Below are 24,692 nucleotides of genomic sequence, written 5' to 3'. Positions count from 1 at the left end.
CCACTCTGCCTGGCAAAAAAATAAATAAATAAATAAATAAAAGCCTAGAGCGCTTTTCTCTATTAAAAAAAAAAAATTTAAGATTATGAATGGCGAGTGAACCTGATACCTAAGACATAGATGGCCGATTTGATCAGAGAGAAAAAAGGCCTGGGTCAGAGGTCGACTTGCTTACCCTAAGTCTAAGGTGAAAATCCCTATGTGAGTCTCCGCGTAAATATTACAGAAGGGGCAGGCATCGTGGTGCAGCGGATTAAGCTGCCACTTGAGACACCTGCATCCCACATAGGGGTGCTGGTTCAAGTCCCGGCTATTCTGCTGCCCATCCAGCCTCCTGCTAACGTGCTGGGAAGCAGCAGGTGATGGCTAATGTACTTGGCTCCCCACCAGTCATATGGGAGACCCAGATGGAGCTCCTGCTCACAGCTTCAGCCTGACCCAGCCCCCGCCATTAGGGCCATTTGAGGAATAGACTGGCAGATGAAGTTCTCTCTTTGTGTCACTCTGCTACCAAATAGGTAAATAAATTTTCTAAAATAAAGATTAAAGTCTTAAGTTTGTCTGTTTTCCTCAGGATCCTGGAGTGTGTATACTTATTTTTAGTAACTTTTTTCTCAAACTCTGCCTTGCAATGTGTTTGTGAAAGTATTTTATGCACCTTTCTAGATTATAAACCCTTGAGGACAGAAGTGAGCTCATCTCACTCTGTATTCTTCACAGTGTGTGAGCTCTCAATTGACATAGGCTTGGCCAAATAAGTGGAACTCTTTTTTTTTTTTTTTAAGTTTATTTATTTATTCGAAAGGCAGTGTGACACAGAGAAAGAGAGACAGAGAGAGATCTTCCATCCACTGGTTCACTCCCCAAATGTCCACAAAGGCCTGGGGCCAGGCCAGGCCAAAACTAGAGCTGAAATTCCATCTGGGTCTCCCACATGAGTGGGGGGCCCAAGCACTCAGGCCATAATCCAGTGCTTTTCCCAGGCACATTAGCGGGCAGCTGGATGGGAAGTGAAGCAGCCAGGATAAACGAATGAATGAATTTTTTTTAAAGATTTATTTATTTATTTGAAAATCAGAATTACACACAGAGGAGAGGCAGAGGGAAAGAAGTCTTCCATCCGATCGTTCACTCCCCGATTGGCCACAACGGCCGGAGCTGCGCTGATCCAAAGCCAGGAGCCAGGAGCTTCTTCCAGGTCTCCCATGTGGGTGCAGGGGCCCAAGGGCTTGGGCCATCTTCTGCTATCCCAGGCCATAGCAGAGAGCTGGATCGGAAGAGGAGCAGCCAGGACTAGAACCAGCACCCATATGGGATGCCGGCACTTCAGGCCAGGGCGTTAACCCACTGTGCCACAGCGCCAGCCCTGAATTTTTTTTTTTTAAGATTTATTTATTTATTTGAAAGTCAGAGTTACACAGAGAGGCAGTGAGAAAGAGAGAGAGGTCTTCCATCTGTTGGTTCACTCCCCAATTGGCCACAACAGCCGGAGCTGCACCAATCCAAAGCTAGGAGCCAGGAACTTCTTCCGGGTCTTCCATGCAGGTGCAGGGGCCCAAGGAGTTGGGCCATTTTGTACTGCTTTCCGAAGCCATAGCCGAGAGCTGGATTGGAAGTGGAGCAGCTGGGACTTGAACCGGTGCCCATATGGGATGCTGGCACTGCAGGTGGCGGCTTTACCCAATATACCACAGTGCCAGCCCTGAATGAATGAACTCTTACTGTTGCCTCCCCATCCAGGTTTGAAGTACCCGAAGCTCTGAGCACGATACAGAAGGCAGAGATGGTCCTGGCCATGCACTGCGGCCCCTGCAGTGATGAGATCCAGGAGCTCCAGCAGATGAAATCCTGTTTATTGGACTTGCCACCCGTCCCTGTGGGGCCCTCAGCATAGGGTTCCCAGAGTGACCCTCAGAGAAGCAGCCCAAGGAAGACAAGTTAAAAGAGGCTCTGTTGCTGCCATACTTAGCCAGGAAAGATAGGACTTGCCCAGTGGTCCCAAGCCCGGTGCATGAGGGCAGGCAGGCCTCAGAAAACACCCCAGTGAGAGGGAGATACTCACCTATTTTAATGACTGCTTCTTTTTCCTTTTATATTAAGATTTATTTTTTATTTATTTGAAAGGCAGAGTGAAAGAAAGAGATCTTCCATCTGGCTGGTTCACTCCCCAAATGGCCCCAAACGGCCGGGGTCAGGCCAGGATGAAGTCAACAGCCAGAAGCCTCTTCTGGGTCTCCCACATGGGTGCAGGGGCCCAAGCACTTGGGCCATCTTCGGCTGCCTTCCCAGGTACATTGGTAGGGAGCTGGGATTAGAAGAAGAGCAGCTGGGACTCAAACCAGCACTCATACTGGATGCCAGTGTTCCAAGCCACAGCTTGACCTCTGCACCACGAGGCCAGCCCCTAATGACTGTTTATAGACACAGTTAACAGTCCTCCAATAAAAAACCCAGTTCCCAGAAAAGGCTTAGAACTAGTCTAGTGTCTAGAGAGTGCTGGTCCTTTAAGAGGATTCCAACTGATCTTCAGGCATCTGGATGTGAGCCTGGGTTTTGGCCGGATTCCACCTCACTCAGTGATGATAGCTGGAACATTCCGGGGGCTTCTAGTAGTCATGAAGTGTTGCGCACCACTCCAGTGGGAACTAAACCCTTGATAATTATATTGTAATTGAAAAAATAAAGCAAAGACTCCACGAGACACACAGTTGCACTCAGGGTCTCTAGCTTCCCCAAACCCTCTGTTGCTACCCTTGCAGTGTAAGTTGTGAGTGGAGAAAAAGGACAGGACGCTCGTTGGACGGTTTCTTCCAGGGATGGCCACTCTTAAATTTGTTTTCAACCAGTTTGCCGGCCGTCTGGCTTGGATTCTGTCTGCTTGGCAGCCTCACTGGCCAAGCCCTAATACAATCAAATTTGTGGGAACGACTTTATAACACGTGCGCCTCTGTCCAAGTTCTCCTATCAGTCAGCAAGCCTAGAAAGAGACCACTGCTCTACCAGACCTCCCCGTGCAGCAAATGGAATCCAGACGGCGTGAGTACGGGAACGGGCAGCGAGGGATTTCCAGAAATGCTAGGGTGTGGATGTCGCTGCTGTGGTTTCAGACTTCAGAGGCAGGAGGTGGAGACGATGGCTGCCTTCCACCGGGACGTGGAGCAGTGGTGCAGGCCCCATCCTGGTCAGAAGGCCGCCGGATTCTCTGGGTCTGACCTCTGGTTGCTAGATCACCACCGGTGACTGAGGGTTCAAATGAGTTCGTGGGAAAGATTGCCAGGTCCGCACTGCTTTTGAGAGTTTGCCGGCCCTGGCCGTGCCCAGGAAGTGCCCAGTGGTTGCCATGGCATCATAATTAGGAAATGAATAGCCCTGCAGAGGCTGGCAGAGGCCTTGCAGGAAGCCTAGTGTTTGGAGCACAGGCAGCGCTCAACATCTGTGGGGTGAAAGGTGGGCAGCACTTCATCCCTCCTCCTTTCTAGTAACTCGTCGTGGCCAGGGCTGGTCAGTGCCCCTGAAAAGAGAAACTTTACCCCCACAGACAATTCTGTTGTTACTTTGTCCCCAAATTTGCCGTATTCCCCATCCCTGAAAAGGACCCTATTATACTTTGTTAAATGGGTATACTCCCTTAAAAGGAAGGTTTCTGGGTGGGCACTGGGGCACTGTAGGCCAAGCCACTGCTTGGGACACCCACATACCACATTGGAGCGCTGGTTCCAGTCCCAGCTACTCCACTTCCATCCCAGCTTCCTGCTGATGTCCCTGAGAAGGCAGTAGATGATGGCCCTAAGTGCTTGGGCTGGGAGACTCTGGTGGAGCTCCTGGCTCTGGCTTCAGCCTGGCCCAGCCCTGGTTGCTGCAGCCATCTGGGGAGTGAACCAGTGGACAGACGATCTCCTCTCCTTCTTCTGTCTCAATCTCTGTCATTCTGCCTTTCATATAAATAAATACATCTTTTTTCTTTAATTTCAGAATTTTTATATATCAAGTCCCATTTTATGTATACTTAAGTTTCTCTACATGTTTTATAAAATAATTATTTCCTGACTTACAAATTCTTCCTTATCTATCCATGTGTTATCTCATGTTGTCACATGTGACATTAGCTTGACTGCTTACATGAAAACCTAGTCTGGTTTATTTAAAAGCCTGCTTCCTGGCTGGCGCTGTGGCTCACTAGGCTAATCCTCTGCCTGCGGCGCCGACACACCAGGTTCTAGTCCTGGTCGGGGCGCCAGATTCTGTCCCGGTTGCCTCTCTTCCAGGCCAGCTCTCTGCTGTGGCCCAGGAGTGCAGTGGAGGATGGCCCAAGTCCTTGGGCCCTGCACCCCATGGGAGACCAGGAGAAGCACCTGGCTCCTGGCTTCGGATCAGCGCGGTGCGCCAGCTGCTGTGCGCCAGCCACGGCGGCCATTGGAGGGTGAACCAACGGCAAAGGAAGACCTTTCTCTCTGTCTCTCTCTCTCTCACTGTCCACTCTGCCTGTCAAAAAATAAATAAATAAAATAAATAAAAGCCTGCTTCTAGTTGTGGGGGACAGGGAGTCAGTGGTCCTAGTGCATCAACACCCCCAGAGCAGAAAAACAGCCCTTACAGTATACAGGGCAGATAACTAATAGTGGTGACTTCTGCGAGTTTCGATACAACCAGGCTATAAGTTAAAGACAGCAAACTCCTGGAGGGCAATTTATCTTCATACTAAGCTTAGCATAGCTAAAATCAGGAGGAACAAAGTAACAAAAATGAAAGATAAAGCTCTTTTATTGCAAAGTATACACTGAAACATTACCACGGCAGCCTTAATGTAATGTATAATCTGCCATCCCTCTGGGGTTTTCTCTTAGGGTACTGGGACATTAAACCAGAGCATTAAGTGCCCCTGGGGTCCAGAATCTTGCCTATGAAGAGCAGGGCCCCTGTGTCCGAGTCCCTCAGCACAAAGATGAAAGGCTGGTTCAGGTGGTAGTCCAGGGAGAAGGCGAGGCGGGCAGGCTGCACTGCTGGCCCCAGGCTGGTTGCCGCCCCGTCCTCATTCCACTCAAAGCCAGCCCGGTGTTCCACGTGAGTGAGCTTGATGGGCTTGCCTGTGATCTTGCTGAAGTCAGGTGACTCAAACAAGGGTTGCAGCTCTGCAGAGATCAGGAGAGAGTCTCATGGAAACCTGCCTTATCCAGCATCCCAGGGAGAATTTCTCAAGCAGGCAACAAGCTGGGAGCAAAACATCGCCTTTGACCTGCTGTGAGACAGGCAGGCCTCGGGACTGGCGGAGGGTTGCGAGACTCACCAGGGCACACATGTAAGGTTTAGATTAGAAGCCAGGTCAAACAGACCTGTCTGGGAGGCACAGTCCTGTGTCCTGTTAGGGCACGTATGTTCCCAGGGCTAAGCAATGAGGCCGATAAGCAAGGCTGCTCAGTCTCCTTGCCCTGACCCCAGCACTATTACAATGGAGGAACCATCCGGGGCCTCCCCACGAGACCATGGAACCTGTAAGTTCAAGGCTCAAAGACTCAACCCCGTCCCACCCGCCAAGAGCAGAGCGGTCTGGCAAACATACTTGTCTCCTGCAGGGCCTTAGTGACTTCGCCTTCAAAACTCAGCTTCAGCTTGGGGATGCTCAGGACTGCCTGGATAGTCTTCAGCTCTCGGTCTATGTCATGAATGAACTCAGAGGTGAGGCTCTCTTCTATCAAGGTCAAGTTCTGAGTTGGTCTCAGGGGCAAGAAGAAGATGATGCTCATGCTTCCGGTCAGGGGCAGCTGGGCGATCTGAAACAGCAGGAAGCGCGGGGGTTAGTATCAGGGCTCAAGAGTCTGGGGACAGACACTCCCCAAAGGCTGCCTTCCCTGTCCTGTGGGGGCCTGGGCCTCGTGTCTGCCTCAGCCCCGACAGATGTGGCAGTTGGCCCTCTAGGTTTGTGCTTCCTGGCAGCAAGTCACCTCCGAATGTTCCTTCCGCACGTAGGCTGTTGCCCCCTTCCTTAGCCTAAAACCAAGTGAAGCTGCTGCTGAGTCTCTTCCGTGGGTCTAAGGAACACGAGCTGAATTCCAGGTCTCTCTTTGCCCAGAGTCCATCTGCTAACATTTACTGACCATCTGTCGTGTGCAGAGCACTGGACTAGAAGTGGGGGTGGTGGACACAGCACTACAGAAACAGCATTAACAAAAGTGATTAACCTAACGGCTGGCATTGTAGTGCAGCAGTTTAAGCTGCTGCTTGGGATACCTGCTTCCCATATCAGAGTGCCCTGGATCATGTCCCAGCTCCTCCACTTCTGACCCCACTTCCTGACTTTGCACTTGGGAGGCAGCAGATTATGGCTGGTTCCTACCAGCCAAGTAGGAGACCTGGATGGAGTTCCTGGATTCTGGTATGGTCCTGGCCTAACCTTAGCTGTTGACGGCATTTAGAAAGTGAACCAGCAGATGAAAGATTCTCTCTCTCTCTCTCCCACCACCACTACCCTGGTCTGTCACTCTACCTTTCAAATAAATAAATAAACCTTTTTTAAGTAATTAACCTAAAAATCCACAGGACAAATGGAGTCCCAGTGCCAAAAGCCCCCTGAAGTCACAGACAAGAAGTGTGTTCATGCACTCTTGGGGCATTCCCAGCCAGCATCCCAGGCTCTCTTGTCAAGTCCTTGGATCCATGGCCCAGAAAAGGTCCACAGCTACTACTGACTTAGAGCTAATATTCATGGAGGCCTCAGAATGTCAGCAGCTTGGAGTCTGTGGCAGCTTTTTTTTTTTCCCAAAATTTGAAGGTCTCCAAAAAAGGAAAGATAGCAACTGCCCAATCTTGCCGGACCATTAATCCTTACAACAAACTGAGGGTGAGTTTTGATAACCTCCCCCCACGCCATTTTGAGAACAGGGGTGGTTCAGAGATGTTGCTAACTTGCTCAAGTCACACAGCAGGTAAAATGTAGGCAGCTGTCTGTCTCCAAGGCCACACCGTGCTGCCTCTGCCCTCCCCGCACTCCCACTGTCCACCCCAGCGCTACAGACCTTGCAGTTGAGATCAGAATCCAAGCCATAGCGTAAAGTGGCCTTGGGGTCTGACATCATGGGGACTTTCACAGTCCTCTCCTCATCCAAGTGGAAATCCTGGAGGGAAGTCTTTCTGGAGTCAAACTTTGTTACCCACTGCCCTGGAATGAGAGGAACAGAGTGTCCTGAGCCCCAGCGGACAGGGCCGGTGGAAACTGCCCAGCTGGAGGGCTCGCCATCGTCCGAGGTCCTGACACAGCAGGCAGTCACTCCGTCTCGACGTGTGGTTTGGACCCGAATGCCTTCCCCAGGCAAGCTCAGATGGAAATAAGCTAACTGTGTACAGCAGAAAGCAAACTGGTGTGCACATCTACACGGATGTCTCTGGGTGGGTGACAGAATCGAAGGAAGTCACAGCTGGGAGGGACCACCAATGTCAGATCATCCCTGGCTGCCACCCACACATGTGACGTGGCGTGCAGATACCCTCCAAGCAAGCCCACGCCCAAGCGCCTTCCGTGTCCTGGGTGTGTCACTGCCCTCCCACTCACTGGACATCACTGCGGGAAGTAGGAAGCCGTCAGACTTTTCTCTAGCAGTGGAGTGCCACCTGATGGGTGGTTACAAAGCACTTGATGGGGGATGTGGCCCAAACAGCTCCCCAAGGCCTTACTGGACCTGACCGGGGCAGTCCTCACACTGGGCACATCAGCACAACATGGCAGGAGAATGCAGGTGGATGAGCACACGCCATGTCCCCGGTACAGTACCAGGGTTGCTGTGCAAATGAGAGGTAACATCTGCAAAAGGACTATAAAGTAGGTGTATGGTTTTCACCAGCAGTTGAGAAAGCAGGCCTAGAGAGGTTATGAAATGTGTGCAGGGTAAAGGCAGAGCCAGCATTTACACCTGATCTAGGGGCCGGCCCTATGGTACAGTGGGTTAAGCTGCCACCTGTGATGCCAGCATCCCGTATCAGAAAGCTGGTTCAAGTCCTGGCTGCTCCGCTTCCAATCCAGCTCCCTGCTAACGTGCCTGGGAAAGCAGCAGAAGATGGCCAAGTCCTTGGGCCCCTGGATCCAGGTGGAGTTCCTGGCTTTCATCTGACCCAATCCTGGCTGTTGTAGCCATCTGAGGAGTAAACCAGTGGATGGAAGATCTCTCTCTCTCTCTCTCTCTCTCTCTCTCTCTCTCTCTCTCTTTTTTAAATAAATATTTAAAAACAAATAAACCTGGTCTGACTGCAAGTCCAGGAACCTAACGCAATGTCCAGCCCCAGAAAGGCCCCCTGGTGTTCATTCTCTTTCTTTCTCTGCTCTTCTGCCAGCTTCTTGTGCAGTATAGACACGAGGAGCAGAGAGACGCATGCTGGCAAGCGCGGCGCTCACACCCTCCTCTGGCTCCGCCCCAGGTTCATGTTCAACACGACTTCTCGACTTCTCGGAGCCTGGCCCAGCCCCCTCAGACACCTTCCAGCCACTCGTGGCCAAAAGGGAAGTAGAGAAGCTCTCACCCTTGAAATAAGCCACGCCGAGGAGGAAAATGCTGATGTCACTGGGCACCTCCCTGGCAGACCTGGCCACCTTCCCTTTCATCTGGGCCTGCACCCAGCCGTTGAGCTCCTGAAGGTCTAAGCGAGGGTTGCCACTCAGGACCCTGGGTCTGGTCCCATACGCCTTCTCCAGCGGTGCCACGAAGCTGGATTTGATCCGCAGCTCTGAGAGAGAACAGAGCAGAGGTTAGTGTACGAGCCTCACAGCCGCGTCCTCTGAGCGCCCACCAGGCTCAGCTTCTGGCTCGCCTCTCAGCAGCCCCCACTTCCCGACCACTCTCCCAGGGACCTGCTGGGACTTCTGCTGGCTTCCCCCAGGGTCTGGCCAGGGAACAAGAGAGTTCACTCATTGCTGTTACTGCCCTGCCCCCACCCTCCTGCTGTCCCCGCCACAACCCACTTCCTCTCTCTGATCCTCTGGGGCTCACAGGGCCCTTCCTGTCCGTGAGTGCCAGGCCTGGCCTGAGCACACAGCGCCTACTGTTTAGAAAGAAGCCCCCAGCGCGGCACCCGGAGCCCCAGGCCGGGAGGGCCACTCACTCCTCTCAAAGATGATGCGGGAGGCACTCTTGAGGTTTTTCTGCGGGGCCGTGACGGCGGCCAGAAGCTCCTTGTAGGTGCCGTGGATGTCCGGGTTGCTGATCAGGTCGTAGTAGAGCGCCCGCTGTATGAGGGATTCTGTTCGCTGCTCGGCTCCTGCCACACAGACAAGGCCTCGCTGACCGTCCCAGGACAGGGACACCGTATCCCGCTTTGTCTGCCGAGAGCCTCCCTCCGTAGGCTGAGCCCGGAGGACATTCTAGGCGGGCAATTAGAAGGCGGTGGAAGACGCAGGGACTGTGTTCCGTGCCGAAGGTAGGCTAAAGGCAGCACACCCAGTCTGCAGCACGTACTTATCAGAGACCCCTGCGAGCTCAGCGGGGACGCCAGGAGCAGGGTCCGCTCATCCCCCGGGGGTCAGTTGGCACACGGTGGCTGCACGAATGAAGCCACCACGCCGGTAGGCGCCCGGGACACCCAGCACCTTTCCCGGGAGCCCCGTGCCCGCAGCCTCGGGGGCGGGGGAGCGCCCCGCCGCCCCGTGCCGCGCGTGCGCAGAGCCCCGCGGGCACCCTCTGCGACTGCACACTCACCCAGCGAGAGGGCCGAGAGCGCCGTGGCCACGCTGAGCGGCGACAGGAGCACGTTGGCCGTGGGGCTCTCGGCGGACCTCTGGCGGTACAGGTCATAGCCGAAGTTGGAAACGGCCGCCGCCAGCTTGTTCACGGGGACCTTGAAGAAGGGGTCGTCCTCCTCCAGCGGCGGCCCGGTGCCGTCGGGGGCCGGGGAGCCCTGCCGGGAGACAGGGAGGCCTGGGCTTGGCTTCAGCGGCCTCGAGGCTTCGCGAGGCGATGTCCTGCTGGCCCGCGGCTGAGCTCCTAGCTCGAGCAGGGGCCCTGAGCCTGCCCAGGGCTGTCTGTTCCCCTGATTGCGCAGGGGCCCTCAGCTGGGGAGAGGCAGCCGAGGGAGAGACAACTGGCCAGGCTCACACACTTGCGACACGCTTCAAAAATTAAAAATTGACAAGGACTTCCCTCACCCCCCAAGAAACCCCGTGCTCAAGCCGAACGAGCTCCCTGGAAGTATATTCCTGCTTTCTCTCTGGGGCGTGGGGGTCTCTGCCTAGGCGCTGCTATGAAACCCTCCCTTCCGTTCATGGCCTCTTCCGTGTCTCCTCCTCCTTTGCAGCTTTTTCCTAGCCACCCCGATCTGAGGGGACCTTTTGAGTTTTCCGATCTTTTTTCAGCGTCATCTACCACTTCGAGAACCGCCTGCCAGGCACCGGGCCCCCTGCTAGCTCTTCGCAGTTGAGTTACTTCATTTCACACTTGGCGGTGTGTTTGGCGAACGTGACACTCCAACCACGGTGTCTCGAAGCCCTGAGCTCCTTGAAAGGCAATAACGGAGTCCCGTACCTGCCTTCAGAGTAGGCGTTTGATAGATGGGGAAATGAACAGCCGCCGTGGCACCGTCAGGGTGGCTTTTGGTTTTGCTGGAGAGCAGAGTGCTGAGATATCCCACCCACTGGCCCACTCCCCAGATGCCTCAAACAGTCAAGGCCTGAGCCAGGAACTGGAAGCACGGTCCAGGTCTCTGATGGGTGGCAGGAAACCAGCTGCCTGAGCCACCATCGCTGCCTCCCAGGGTCTGCAGTAGCAGGAAGCTGGAGTCAGGAGCTGGAGCTGGGACTCAAACCCAGGCACTCCAGTATTGGATGTAGGCCTCTTAACCAGCTACCACCACCCAGTGGGTGTCTGTATCCCACTTTACACTTCAGCAGAGACCGAGGTAAAAAGACCTAGTGAGGAGTAGAGCCAGAACTCAAGCTCCCAACTCCCACAAAGCCCGGGGCTGCAGCTCCTGTGCCGGCCACCCTTCCCCCACTGTCAGCACGGGCTTCTCGCCCAGTGCATGAATCTGCCTTCAGCCCTGCTGTGCTCTCTGGGCAAGGGAGAGGGCTGGCCGGGCCCTTCGCTCTGCTGCGCGCCTGGTCGGCATCTGAACAAACACCCAGACTTCCATCCACTCGGTGAGCCCCACCAGTCATGCAAGGAAACGGGGCCTGGAGTTGTTCACGGGGTTCACGTTTTTGGATCTTACTTTTGATCACACTCTGTCTCCTGAAAGATAAAAGGTTTTCTCTCTGTTTTGAAATCGAGTCCGGGACAAATAAATGCCCCAGCCTGGCCTGGAACCTGGGTGCCTGGCACCCTCTCCCACCCCCCAAGCTTCCTGGTAAGGAGAGGCTGGGACCTCTGATGCTGCCCACCCACCCCTACTGACCTCCTCCGGGCTGCTTGCGATGTTCTGGCAGCTGCTGTGCCCAAGGAGGGCTCCCGTCCAGAGGAGTAGCACCAGGGCCTGCATCCTGGGTCTGCAACAGAAGGAGCGGCGGTGAGGCCGCTTTTCTCACCCACCAGCCACGCCCAGAACACGGAGCAGGGGCTGGGCAGGGCCAGAGGTACCACCCCCCGCACCTCCCAAGCCTGACGAGGACTCAGGCGTCCCCCCCCCCCCCCCCAGCCGTGTGCGCTGCAGCCCTCCACCTGCCCCGTGACCCAGAGATGACACCATCATCTGTCAGGGGACCCACAGCTGCAGAGCAGGGCTCCGCTGTGTGGAGTCTGGTCTAGCACAAACGCACACTAAAGTTTGCCCCTGGAGGTGCCCGACCGGCTCACTTGTCTCCTAAGAGAGTGCGGGTCTTATCCGTAGAATCAGAGGATGCAGACAGCCAAAAAACCCGAGCATCCGGTCCAGCCGTGCTATCTCCGCAGGTTCTCAAACTCTTTCTTAAATGGCTCTGGCCCGAAGCGTGGCCTCAGGAAAGCCCTCGTTCCCACTCTCGCCCCAGCCCGTGGCATTCCCAGAGCTCTTCCTCTTATGGCTAGGAGTGCAGGGTCCAGGGTCAGGCAGCCCGGGCTCAACTCTCAATTCTGTATCTCTATCACTCTCTAAATTGTAATTTTTTCTCTTGCAAATAAAGTAGTGGCTGGCTATTGTAGTGAGCATTAAATTAGCTCATGCCAGAAGCCAGCAAGCTCGTCCGTGATCCCCAGTGTCTCCCCTCAGCCAGACTCTGCGATCCCCCTTCGCCGCCGTGCAGCCGCACAGCCTCCTCTTCCCCAGGAGCTCAAAAATGGCTCTCACGTCCCGGCAGCCTCTCCCTTCAGGTTAAACAGCCCCACATCCCTCCACTTCCCAAACAACAGCCTCTCCAGGCAGGCTCTGGTCTGGCCCCTGGAACACAAAAGAAAACTCTGGAATCTACCCCGTGTCCTACGCCATCCCCAGTCCTACATTCACCTCATCCCTGAGCTCACCCTGGGGTCAGATCTGGGGGTGGCGAGAATGAAGACAGCTAGGGGTGAGGGGCATCACAGAGAAGCCCCCCCAGAGGTCTTCTGGTTAGCGAGCTGGACTAGCCACCACCACCCCCTGACATACACACACACACACACACACACAGCAAAGTGGATCAGAGAAGTTGGCGATGCAGCATGTGAGTGTTGACCAGAGTCCTTGAAATGAAACGGGGTGATCGGCCGGGCGACACTGCGGCGCACCAAAGGCAAAGATCGCTCAGCGGGAGACAGGGAGGGCCTGCCAGTGGGAAGCAGCCAGGCTTTCCAAACCCTGCCCGAGAGTGTGGGTGTCTCAGCGAGAGTTCCACCCAGCAGCTGCTCTTCCACGTGGCCGCCCTGCCGCTCGCCCTGGAGACACAGCAGGGAGAGACAGAGGCCTCAGCGCCACCCCGGCCTGCAGCTGCGCTCCACCCAGCCCCACCCGGAGCTGACAGTGAGGCGTGCAGGGGCCGAGGCTGAAGACAGACCCTGAGCTCCAGCCTCTCCGGCCCTGGGGAGGGCAGTGAGACAGGAGCCGCCGGCAGGAAGCCAAGCTCACAGTTCAAAGGCACTTGAGGGTGGGGCCTTCTTCAGTCCCCACGGAGTCCAAACCCAAGCCTCAGGTCACGTGCTTGATCCCTGTCCCCCACGTGGGTAGGCTGAGGCGAGGAGGAGAAGGCTCGGGGTCCAAAGAGGGCCCAGAGCTGGACGGGGCGGGGGTCTGGGGCGAGTGGAAGAGGTTTCAAAGGCCCGTCCTTGCATGGTCCTTCTCAAGTCACAGGGGCACAGGCAGCAGTGGCGAGGTTGTTAGAGTCCCCGACCAGGGAGGCTCTGCGTGGGGGCCTGCAGAGTAGAGGCAGTGCCCTGCCCAAGGTGATGGTGCTGGGCCGGGGGCACAGGGACGGCGAGGACAACCTGTCCGGAGAGCCGTGTGCAAGCCAGACCGGGTGGGTGGCAAGGCACCAGGGAGGTGGGTGACTTCCCTGCCAGGGCCAGGCCGTATTTTCTGCTGCCTTGCCCAAATGCAAGAGGCACAGGCGCTGGGATTTTATGGTTTTGCCTGGAAGCTAGAAGGACAGCAGCAAGCCAGTACATGTGTTTCAGATTAAAGCCAGTTGTGAGGCAAACACCATCCCTCCTCCTCCTCCCCCCAGAGTCACAGCCTCCGGCCACATGGCAGGGGACCTCTGGGCAGTGCGGGACGGGCACCTCCCTCTCCCCTGGCCCTCCCGTGCCGACCTCTCCGGCCCAGAGGGCAGGCTCTTTCTGAAGTCTCAGAACCTGAATGAGTCAAGCTATGGTGCCCTCGAGCTGCCCTTCCCCACACCCCAGAAGGACCAGCCCTGGGAGTTGAACGCCGCAATCCCCACCACTCCTGGGAGCTGAACTCCTGGTGGCCCTGGGCGTGCCAGACAGTGGTGGGGTTTCTGAGAAGCCGGCAGCTCTTCTTTGGCTCAGACCCACTCCTTGCCTGGGACGGTGGAAAGGGCGAGGGAGGGACAGCTCCGGCAGCCAAGCCCCCGCACCCAGACACCAGCTGGACAAAGTGACGGTCATCATTAGTGACAGGCCACAGCCTCAGTGTCCCCCAGTTCTCCCTGCAGCTGCTTTGGCCAAGAGGGCGGGTGGGGACTGGAGAGATGGGCCAGCTGTCCCCTGTCCCAGCCCCAGGGCAGAGCTCCCGCAGGCCAGCTGCTCACCAGGCTAAGGGAAGCCAGGACTGGGGGGCAGGAGGGACAGACCCGCCGACCGCCCCTGGTGGGAGCAGCTCCCTGGGAGCCTCCTGCCCCCCCGGGACTCCAGCGCCCTGGGTGCTGCTCAGCCCTGACCCAGCCGCTTAGCTCCCCACCCCTATTGTTTCCCACTGGCTTCATTCAAAAGTTCTTCCAGACTCTTCGACTGATGTGGGGTTTAGGGGTAATGGGGTCCTGGCCTATCTCCCCACAACCACCCTGTGCCCTCGCTCACCCACTCTGCTCATGTGCAAGTGGCAGGAGCTACTGGCCGCCACCTCCTCTCCTGTGCACCCCTCTTTTCTGCTCCCTGGGAGACCCCTTTCTCTGTCAGTGCCCCCAGCCCAGGGGCACCTCACCCGTCTTTGCCTGGCCCGCCGGCTGGACAGGGCACTGCTTTACCTGTGGGTCCGCTGCAGCTCCACGCAGGCCCAGCTCCCTCTAAGCTTGCACACTGAGGGGGCTCCGGCAAGCACAGGAGCTTTTTTTGCCGCCTCCCCATCCAGCGTCCAGCAGGCTTCAAATTACAGCTATTCCTTTCTTAAAGCGACCTGCACTCAATTTGCATCCTGTGATTGCATCATTGTCTGGTGTCAACTCTAACACACAGAGGCCCTACCACCCCTACACCCCCAAGACACACATGTTTGTGCACCCTCCTCTGCCCCTAGGTCTGCCTGCCGGGCCTGCCCCTCCTTGCTGCCTGCTGGAACTCCCTGCAAGCTGGCTGACCCCAGAGGGCACCTGGACAGCCTGGGGTGGGAGACAGGGCTGAGCAGGAGAGCCCCTCAAGAGGAGGCCAGGGAGGCAGGCAGTGGCCAAGGTCAGGTCTCGTGGGGCTTCCTGGCCCTTGGCTGTGGGGCTCCCTGGGATTTGGGGTGAGATACCTCACCCTTTCCTCTGGCTGCAAAGTGAGGATGGACCCTGGGTGTCTATGCTTTCTCAGCTCAGAAATTCTGTGAATTCTGAAGATTACAAAAGGCAGTGGGGGAGAAGGAGCCGAGGCAGAGCTGAGAGGAGGCCCACTCTGCGTCACCCATCAAGCTGGGCGCGTGGAGCCTGCCTTGGCGCAGAGACTCCTGGGCCGGCCTCACCTGGCCGTGTTTGGAAACCTTCCACACGGCGGTGAGATGGAAACAGTGATATACGAAGTGATTAGGGAATGTCACTAAATCATTTTCTTTTTTAAAGATTTGTTTATTTGAAAGCTAGAGTGACAGAGACAGATCTTCCATTCTCTGGTTCACTCCACAAATAGTGGCGACAGCTGGTGCTGGGCCAGGTAATGACCTAGAGCCTGGAACTCCATCCAGGTCTCCCACGTGGATTGCAGGGGCCCAAGCACCTGAACCATCACCTGCTGCCTCCCAGGCTCATTAGCACAGCATCCAAGACTGGAGCCGGCACTCTGATATGACATGTGGATGTCCCAAGTGGTAGCTTAACCTGCGGAGCCATAATGCCTGTCCCTAGCAAAACATCTTCTCAGCATGTACGAGTTCTGGCCAAGAAAGAGCAACAACCGTTCAGAGAAAGAGATCAGAGAAGAGCAAGAGTGCTCGGGGACATTTAGCTCATGGAAGAGAAAGCAGCACGAGGGACTCTGGGTAGAACTTTCCTGTGGCCAGGGGCAGCTTTATACAAGGAAGAATGTGTCCATAGTCACAAAAAAAATTGTCGTGCATCTCTGTGCTGGGCACCTGGAGGAGACGGGGGTCATGAACGAGAAAAGCCCGCAGCTAGCCGGCTGCTAACAGAGGCTGCCGTGGGAACTGATGGCTCCAGTGACATGGGGAATCGCTGTGGCTGCACCGTCCACTCCAGGAGCTGCTAACCACAATGCCTGCAGAGCGCTCCAAAGGTGGCAGGTCCGACCTACAACCTGCTGTCCATGGAAAAGTGTGGGGATGGCACTGTGCTGGAGTGGAATCAGCTGCCACTGGGGAAGCCCGCATCCCACACTGAGTGCCCTTCAAGTCCTTGCTACTCCACTTCAATCCAGCTTCCTGGTAATGCATTCAGGGAGGCGGGAGATGATGGCTCAAGTGCGCGAGTCCCTGGCACCCCTGTGGGAGTACAGGATGGAGTTCCTGGTTCCCGGCTTCAGCTTGGTGCACACCTAGCTGTTATGGCCATTTCGGGGGTGAACTAGCAAATGGAAGATCTCTCTCTCTCCCTCTCTCTCTCTCTCTCTCTCTCTCTCTCGCTTTTACTCTCTCTCTCTTTCACTCTGCCTTTAAAATAAATAACATTGTTTTTAATTTTAAACATTTGACAATACTAGTGTTTGTGAGGATGCAGACAACCAAAATCTCTTATATCCCAAAGGGGCCGGCATTGTGGTGTAGATAAAGCTGTCTGTCCCCTGTGACACCAGGATCCCATATTGGCACTGGTTCGAGTCCTGGGCACTCCACTTCCAATCTTGCTATCTGCTAATTCGCTTGAGAAAGCGATGGAAGATGGCTCAAATGCCTGGGTCCCTGCCACCCACATGGGAGACCCGGATGAAGCTCCTGGCTCCTGGCTTCAGCCTGGCACAGCCATGCCCATTGCACCATCTGGAGAGTGAACTAACAGATGGAAAATCTCTCTCTCTCTCTCTCTCTCTCTCTCTGTCTTGCTGAAACTCTGCCTTTCAAATTAATAAATAAACCTCTAAAATTAAATTAAGATTAAAAATAAAAACATGCAAGAGATTGAGGGTTGTTTTTTTTTTTTTTCTTTGACAGGCAGAGTGGATTGTGAGAGAGAGAGAGAGAGAGAGAGAGAGGTCTTCCTTTTTGCCGTTGGTTCACCCTCCAATGGCCACTGTGGCCGGCACATCTCGCTGATCCGAAGCCAGGAGCCAGGTGCTTCTCCTGGTCTCCCATGCGGGTGCAGGGCCCAAGGACTTGGGCCATCCTCCACTGCCTTCCCGGGCCACAGCAGAGAGCTGGCCTGGAAGAGAGGCAACCAGGATAGAATCTGGCACCCCAACCGGGACTAGAACCCGGTGTGCCGGCGCCGCAAGGCAGAGGATTAGCCTGTTAAGCCATGGCGCCAGCCAAGAGTGAGTTTTTTACTTAGTGGTTAAGACATTGGTTAAGATGCCTGTGTCCCACACAAGAGTTGGATTGAATTCTCAACTCCAGCTTCCTGTAATACACGCCTGGAGACAGCGGTGATGGCTCATAGTTAGGCTCCTGACACCAACATGGGAGACTTGGATTGAGTTCCTGACTCCTAGCTTCTGCCCAGCCATTGAACGCTCTCTCTCTCTCACTCTCCCTGCCCATCAAATAAATAAAATTTTAAATAAAAAAATAAAAACTGAAAACCAATTCCATAAAGATACACCAAAAAGCTTATAAAAATGGAATTAAAAATATATTTATGGGTCCGACGGTGTGGTGTAGCAGGTAAAGCCACTGCCTGCAGTGCTGGCATCTCATATGGGTACCAGGTCGAGTCCCAGCTGCTCCACTTCTGATCCAGCTCTCTGTTATGACCTGGGAAAGCAGTAGAAGATGGCCCAACTCCTTGGGTCCCTGCACCCATGTGGGAGGCCCATGTGGCTCCTGGCTTCTGATAGGTCCAGCTCCAGTCTTTGCAGCTATTTGGGAAATGACCCAGGAGATGGAAGATGTCTCTTTCTCTCTCTGTCTCTGCCTCTCTGTAACTCTGCCTTTCAAATAAATAAATAAACCTAAAAAAGAAAGCAAGAACGGAAGGAAGGAAGGGACATTTTTTGGAGCTAGCACTGTGGTACAGTGGGTTAACACCCTGGCCTGAAGCACTGGCATCCCATATGGGTGCCAGTTCGAGTCCCGGCTGCTCCTCTTCTGATCCAGCTCTCTGCTATGGCCTGGTTAAGCCGTGGAAGGTGGCCCAAGTCCTTGGGCCCCTGCACCCACGTGGGAGACCTGGAAGAAGCTCCTGGCTCCTGGCTTCGGATCAGTGCAGCTCCGGCCGTTGCGGCAAACTGGGGAGTGAACCAGCGGATGGAAGACCTCTCTCTCTCTCTCTCTCTCTCTCTCTCTCTCTGCCTCTTCTCTCTCTGTATAACTCTGACTTTCAAATAAATAAATAAATCTTTTAAAAAAATTTTAAAAATATGTACATTTATGTTGGTGCAACAAATTTTGAAATCCATGCATGGTTTTTTATAATACACATTTTCCTGTTTCATGAACTCTTGGAAGACTTCTTGCACATAGCACTCAGTGATAAACACTTACATGACAAAAATAATAAAACTGCATTCTGTATCATAGTTATGGGGGCAGGGGAAGAGCTGAGGAGGGAGTGTAGGGCTGTCACCCTAATAAGAATATTTGTGGGATAATGATGCTATGCAATTCTGTCTTTTTGTATGTCTTGATTATTTCATTATAAATTATAAAGGAGACAAATTTATGGGCTTGTGTTGTGGCTCAGGGGTTAAGCCACCAACTGCAATGCCGGCATCCCGTATGATCATCAGTTCAAGTCCTGGCTGCTCCACTTCCAATCCAGCTCTCTGCTAATCCACTTGGGAAATCATCACAGGATGGCCTGAGTGCTTGGGCCCCTGCATCCATGTGGGAGACCCAGATGGAGCTCCTGGCTCCTGGCTGGGGCCTGGCCCAGCCCTGGTTGTTGTGGCCATCTGGGGAGTGAACCAGCAGATGGAAGCTCTCTTCTTTATATCTATCTCTCAGTCACTCTGCTTTTCAAATAAATAACTGAATAAATCTTATTTTTTAGCAGGAAGCCAAGGAACTGAGAGGGGAGGGAAGATGTGTGCTGATGCAGACACCAGAGCGAAGCAGCACAAGCCAGGGCTTGCCTGGAAGCTGGAGGGGCAGGAAGGATTCCCCCGCCGGAGACTTTGCCAGGCACACGGCCCCACCCACACCTTCATGTCAATTATCAGAAAAGACATTTGTGCCATTTTAAGCCAAAATAAACACACACACACACACACGTACACAAACCTTCCTTCCAAGTCCCTCATATGGGTAGCAGGGGCCCAAGTACCCGAACTATCATCTGCACATCAGCAGGAAGCTGGATCAGAAGTGGCGCAGCGAGGACTCAAACCAAGCACTCCCATGTGGGATGCAGGCACTTCACTGCCGTGTGACAGTGACTGTCCCTGTTTATTTTTTAGGGTTTTTTAAAAAATATTATTTATTTATTTATTTGACAGGTAGAATTACAGACAGAGAGAAAGAGACAGAGAGAGAAAGGTCTTCCTTCCGTTGGTTTACCCCCTAAATGGCCGCTATGGCCGGCGCTGCACCAATCCGAAGCCAGGAGCCAGGCACTTCCCCCTGGTCTCCCATGGGGTGCAGGGCCCAAGGACTTGGCCCATCCTCCACTGCCCTCCCGGGCCACAGCAGAGAGCTGGACTGGAAGAGGAGCAACTGGGACTAGAACCAGGTGCCCATATGGGATGCCGGCGGCACAGGCGGAGAATTAGCCAAGTGAGCCACGGTGCTGGGCTCTGTCCCTGTTTATTTTTAAAAGTTTTATTTGAGAGGGAGAGACGGAGAGCGGGAGAGAGAGCTGTAACACTTCCAAGCACAAGAGGGGGTGTGATGCCATTTTTATATATAATTTTATTTATTTAATTTGAAAGGCAGAGACGGAGATCTTCCATCTTCTGGTTCACTCCCCAGGGGCTTGCTATTGGAGTCCTCGCCTGGTGCCTTCCATGGTGCACATTAGACGTGGAACCAGCGCTTGAGCTCAGCCCGGAGATGCAGGCACCCCAAGTGGGATCTTACCCCCTGAGGCAAGCACCTCCCACCCCAGGGGTGCTGTTACTTGAGCCGGAGCCACAGGCGCAAGCCCTTTCCGCAGAAGGTTGGGACACGTGGCCCCCTATGTCAGTGTGGTGTTTCCGCCATAACGTGTTCAGAATGGAAATCTCTGACCCACCCTAAAATCTGTCCCTCACTCTGCTTCCCGTCTCAGTGAAAGACACTCCACCTACCCATTTTCTCAAAAACCCAGGAATTCATCTCTTCAAAAATTATTTATTTAAGAGAGGAAAGAGAGAGAAGTCTCCCATCTGCTGGTTCACTCTCCAGATGCTGGCAACAGATGGTGCTGGACCGAGGGCAAAGCTGGGAGCCACAGACTCAGCTCCGGTTTCCGTACTGGTTGTCAGAACCCAGTTACTTGGGGCCGGCGCTGTGGTGTAGCTGGTGAAGCCACTACCTGCATCCCATATGAGCGCAGGGTCGAGTCCCGGCTGTTCCACTTCCCATCTGGCTCTCTGCTATGGCCTGGGAAAGCAGTGGAAGATGGCCCAATTCCTTGGCCCCTGCATCCATGTGGGAGACCTGGAAGAAGCTCCTGGCTCCTGGCTTCAGATCAGCCCAGCTCCAGCCATTGCAGCCAACTGGGGAATGAACCAGCGGGTGAAAGACCTCTCTCTCTCTCTCTCTCTCTCTCTCTTTTTTTGACAGGACAGTGAGAGAGAGAGACAGAGAAAGGTCTTCCTTTTCCATTGGTTCACCCAACAATGGCCGCTGTGGCTGGCGCACTGCACCAATCGGAAGCCAGGAGCCAGGTGCTTCCTCCTGGTCTCCCATGCGGGTGCAGGACCCAGGCACTTGGGCCATCCTCCACTGCACTCCCGGGCCACAGCAGAGAGCTGGCCTGGAAGAGGGGCAACCGGGACAGAATCCGGCGCCCCAACCAGGACTAGAACCTGGGGTGCTGGCACCGCAGGCGGAGGATTAGCCTGTTGACCTGCAGTGCCGGCCCTGAAGGCCTCTCTCTTTCTCTCTGTCTCTCTTTTTCTCTCTGTGTAACTCTGACTTTCAAAAAAAATAAGTAAGTCTTTAAAAGAAAAAAAAAAAAAAAAAGAACCCAGTTGCCTGAGCCAACCTCACTGCCTTCAGGGTCTGCAGTACAAGAAGCTGGAACTGGAAGCGAGGCAGCTGTTAAACCCAGGTGCCCCAACATGGGATGCAGGTATCTTAACTGCTAGGCCAAATGCCTGTTACCCAAACCCAGGAATTTAGATTTTTTTTTTTTTTTTTTTTTTTTTTTTTTTTTTTTTTACAGGCAGAGTGGACAGTGAGAGAGAGAGAGACAGAGAGAAAGGTCTTCCTTTTGCCGTTGGTTCACCCTCCAATGGCCGCCGCGGTAGGCGCGCTGCGGCCGGCGCACCACGCTGATCCGATGGCAGGAGCCAGGTGCTTTTCCTGGTCTCCCATGGGAATTTTAAATGATGAACCCCGCTATCCTTGGGTTTTTCTTTTGCTCAACTTCCACACACTCTAAGAACTTCAGTCTGTAAAACACCTGCATTAATAAAAAAAAAAAAAGATTTATTTATTTATTTGAAAGCCAGAGATACACAGAGAGAGAAGGAGGGGGGGGGGAGGCCTTCCATCTGCTGGTTCACTCCCCAGATGGCCGCAATGGCCAGAGCTGCGCCGATCCTAAGCCAGGAGCCAGGAGCTTCCTCGGGGTCTCCCACGCGAGCACCTGCATTCTGATTGCAGGTCATGCCCCCTTCGTGTCTCGCCTGCTGACCGTTCCTCCTCCTCCCACTGTCTCTCCAAGGTCTGCCCTCCACGCTGCAGCCCATGAGCGTCCTGGGCTTAACTCAGACCCCGGCCCCCGCAGCTAAGAGCTTCCTCAGTGAAGGAAGCATCGCCGTCCACAATGGCATCAGTGGATCCACAAACGGGCGCCGAAGGAAAGCAGCAGACCCAGGACACAGCAGACTGCACGATGCCGGCAGATAACGCCCAGAGACGGGGAGGACTGGGCTGGGCGTTTAGCACAGCAGTCGAGTTACTGCTCGGGGCGCCCACAGCGCCTGTCAGAGTGCCTGGTTCAAGCCTCGCCTGTGCTTCCCAGCTAACTTCCTGCTGATGCTCACAATCAGGGGAGGCAGCAGGGGGTGGCTCAGGTGCTTGGGTCCCAGCACCTGCATGGGAGACCCGGATGGGGCTCCTGGCTCCTTCAACCTGGTTGTTGCAAGCATGTGAAAGCCTCTCTCTCTCCCTCTCCCTCTCAAATAAAAACTAAAAATACACTTAACAGCAAAAGGAAGGACTCGTGTGTGTCCTAAGGCGGCAGTGGAGAGAGCTCCGGTTCTGGACTTGGATGCTGTTCTTGGTTCCACAGGCGGATTCGGCTCACAAGAGAATCTAAGAACTTGAGGCACAGCTACGCCTGTGTGCTCTGCAGGTTGCACTTCAATGAACACTTTAAAGCAGCGCCCTTGGCGGCTCTCCTTCTGCTCGGAATAAGGTGCAAACCCTGTCCTGGCCCGCAAAGCCCCTGTGGTCCGGCCCCAGCTGACCTCTCCGGCTTCAGCCTTCCATGTTCTCCGTGGCCTGTCACCCTGTCACACTGGCCTTCTTTGCTGCTTCTCCAATGATCAAAGCCCCTTTCTGCCCCAGGCCCTTTGCCCTGGTGTCACCTCTTCCTGAACACTCCGTCTCTGTGGCTGGTCAGGCTTTTGTTTCATCCATCTCTCAGCTCCAATGTCACCTTGGGAAGGTTTTTCCCCAATACTCAGCATCACAGAACCTTGAGAATTTCCTTTATGACACTTACTCTGCTTACTGGATCTCCTATTTGTTTCTGTTTGTGGTCTGGATGACCCCACCACCATACTTAGGCTCTGATGAAATGAGGGTCTTTTGGGCCCGGCGCCATGGCTCACTTGGTTAATCCTCTGCCTGCAGTGCTGCCATCCCATATGGGTACCGATTTCTGGTCCTGGTTGCCCCTCTTCCAGTCCAGCTCTCTGCCGTGGCCCGGGAGTGCAGTGGAGGATGGCCCAAGTGCTTGGGCCCTGCACTTGCATGGGAGACCAGGAGGAAGCGCCTGGCTCCTGGATTCGGATCAGCACAGCGCAGGCTGTGGCGGCCATTTAGGGGGTAAACCAACAGAAAGAGACCTTTCTCTCTCTCTCTCTACCTGTAACTCTACCTGTCAAATAAGTAAATAAATAAATAAATCTTAAAAAAAAAATTGAGGGTCTTTTATCTGCTTGTTGGTGCTGCACCCATGGAGCTGAGTGCACTGCCGGCATGTGGGAGGTGCTCTGTGAGCGCCTGCAGGGCAGGTGATGGGCACGGCGGCCAGAACAGCGGCAGGCAGTGGCCCTGGGGAGTGGGGACTAGGCCCGGAGAGGGCCCTGGACTGAAAGGAGAGGAGGAGAAGGCTGAGAAAGACTTGGGGGTAAGATCAAGCTGACGCAGGCCGGCACTGTGGCTGCTGCCTGCAATGCTGACGTCCCATACTGAACCCTGGCTGCTCTACTTCCTACCCAGCTCCCTGCTAACGTGCCTCGGAAAGCAGCAGAGGACGGCCCAAGGGCTCGGGCCCCTGCAACACACGCGGGAGACCCAGGTGGAGTTCCAGGCTCCTGGTGGTGGTCCTAGCTGTTGTGGCCAGCGGGAAGTGAGCCAGGGGATGGAAGATCTCTGTCTCTCTGTCTCTATGTCTCTGTCTCTGTCTCTCTCCCCCTCTCCCCTGTGTATGTCCCCCCTCTCTCTGTAACTCTGCCTTTCAAATAATTAAATCTTTAAAAAAGTTCAAGTTGTCAGACTTGGTGAGTTAATTCCTCCACTTCTTCTTCTTCTTTTTTTATTTTTTATTTGAGAGAGTTACAGACAGTGAGAGGGAGAGACAGAGAGAAAGGTCTTCCTTCCCCTGGTTTACTCTCCAAATGGCCACAACAGCCTGAGGTGTGCTGATCCGAAGCCAGGAGCCAGGAGCTTCCTCTGGGTCTTCCCACGTGGGTGCAGGGGCTCAAGGACTTGGGCCATCTTCTACTGTTTTCCCAGGCACAGCAGAGAGTTGGACTGGAGGTGGAGCAGCCGGGACTAGAACCGGCGCCCATATGGGATGCTGGCACTGCAGGCAGAGGATTAACCTACTGCGCCACAGCGCCGGTCCCCCTCCATTTCTTATTAAAAACCACAGACTCTAGCAGACCCTGTGCAGGGTCCCCAGCTCCCCTTTGACTCGCTTCCTCCACTCCCGCTTACCCCGAGCCTCCAAGCAGTGCCTAGCTCAGGCCCTCGGCATCTGCTACCCTCTGCCCGGCGGCCCCTCCCTGAGGTTCCCTCGGTACCCCCTCCCCTCCTGCCAGCCTTTGCTCTGGTGTTACCTTCTCGGGGGGCTGCCTCCCAGCCCTGTCCCCTGCCCTGCTTTTTCACCACAGCTGTTCCGACAGCACCCCCATATTTCCCGTGTTTATCACCTGGCTCCCTACGCTGCTGGTTTGCAAGAACCAAGATTCCAGGCCAGGTCTCTCCACCCCCCAGGCGCTTGCCCTTCACCACTGCACATTAGTGGGAGGCCTGACCACCCGCGAGGGCCCACTGGGACACCCATGCTGCCCCACCCCCACTGCTGCTGAGCCAAAGTACCCCCAGCTGTGTCCCCCAAATCCTCGACCACCGACAGCCTGCAGCTGGAGTCTGCCCCCGGCTGGCGGGCGCCTGCCCCTGGCAGAGGGGCCAGCGTGTAATTAGAAACCCCACAAGCCCTGTAATTGCCAGTTCTTCTCCCAAACCAGGAG

At 54.7% G+C, this 24,692-nt stretch overlaps 2 protein-coding genes across 9 annotated transcripts in view; one reads left to right on the top strand and one right to left on the bottom strand.

The window, feature by feature from the left end:
* The window catches only part of SMYD4 (SET and MYND domain containing 4), a 62,607-nt gene extending 57,842 nt beyond the window's left edge, over window positions 1-4,765 (top strand). For all 6 annotated transcript variants that reach the window (XM_062175402.1, XM_062175403.1, XM_062175400.1 and 3 more), the window contains one exon: window positions 1,741-4,765. In XM_062175402.1, coding sequence (XP_062031386.1) covers window positions 1,741-1,894 — 154 coding nt within the window. In that variant the 3' untranslated portion in view covers window positions 1,895-4,765. The remainder of the gene's footprint in view (window positions 1-1,740) is intronic.
* SERPINF1 (serpin family F member 1) lies at window positions 4,744-14,670 on the bottom strand. 3 transcript variants are annotated; one of them, XM_062175407.1, is made up of 8 exons: window positions 14,564-14,670; window positions 11,434-11,458; window positions 9,678-9,874; window positions 9,085-9,240; window positions 8,506-8,709; window positions 7,011-7,153; window positions 5,558-5,768; window positions 4,744-5,129 (listed from the first exon to the last, which is right to left on the bottom strand). In XM_062175407.1, exons 1-8 carry the CDS (start codon window positions 14,661-14,663, stop codon window positions 4,870-4,872), a joined length of 1,296 nt encoding a protein of 431 aa, XP_062031391.1. In that variant the 5' UTR covers window positions 14,664-14,670; the 3' UTR covers window positions 4,744-4,869. The 3 variants fall into 3 exon arrangements, with proteins under 3 accessions (XP_062031391.1, XP_062031392.1, XP_062031390.1); XM_062175408.1 differs by having other exon boundaries at window positions 9,678-9,876; window positions 11,368-11,458; window positions 14,564-14,648; XM_062175406.1 differs by lacking the exon at window positions 14,564-14,670 and adding an exon at window positions 14,521-14,538 and having other exon boundaries at window positions 9,678-9,876; window positions 11,368-11,458.
* Window positions 14,671-24,692: the final 10,022 nt, after the last annotated feature.

Source organism: Lepus europaeus, chromosome 18 (assembly GCF_033115175.1).
Source record: "Lepus europaeus isolate LE1 chromosome 18, mLepTim1.pri, whole genome shotgun sequence".
Taxonomy (NCBI): Eukaryota; Metazoa; Chordata; class Mammalia; order Lagomorpha; family Leporidae; genus Lepus; species Lepus europaeus.
Note: the sequence above shows the minus strand (reverse complement) of the source record. Positions and strands in the feature narration are given on the sequence as shown.

What these genes read in the sequence shown, in the direction of transcription:
- SERPINF1 (XM_062175407.1), bottom strand. Translation starts at nt 14,663, where the DNA reads ATGGGGAGGCGGCAAAAAAAGCTCCTGTGCTTGCCGGAGCCCCCTCAG. An exon ending in CGGCGTGGCTTATTTCAAGG is followed by an intron (nt 7,154 to 8,505) that starts GTGAGAGCTTCT and finishes CTCTCATTCCAG; the next exon opens with GGCAGTGGGTAACAAAGTTT. An exon ending in TAAGGCCCTGCAGGAGACAA is followed by an intron (nt 5,130 to 5,557) that starts GTATGTTTGCCA and finishes TGATCTCTGCAG; the next exon opens with AGCTGCAACCCTTGTTTGAG.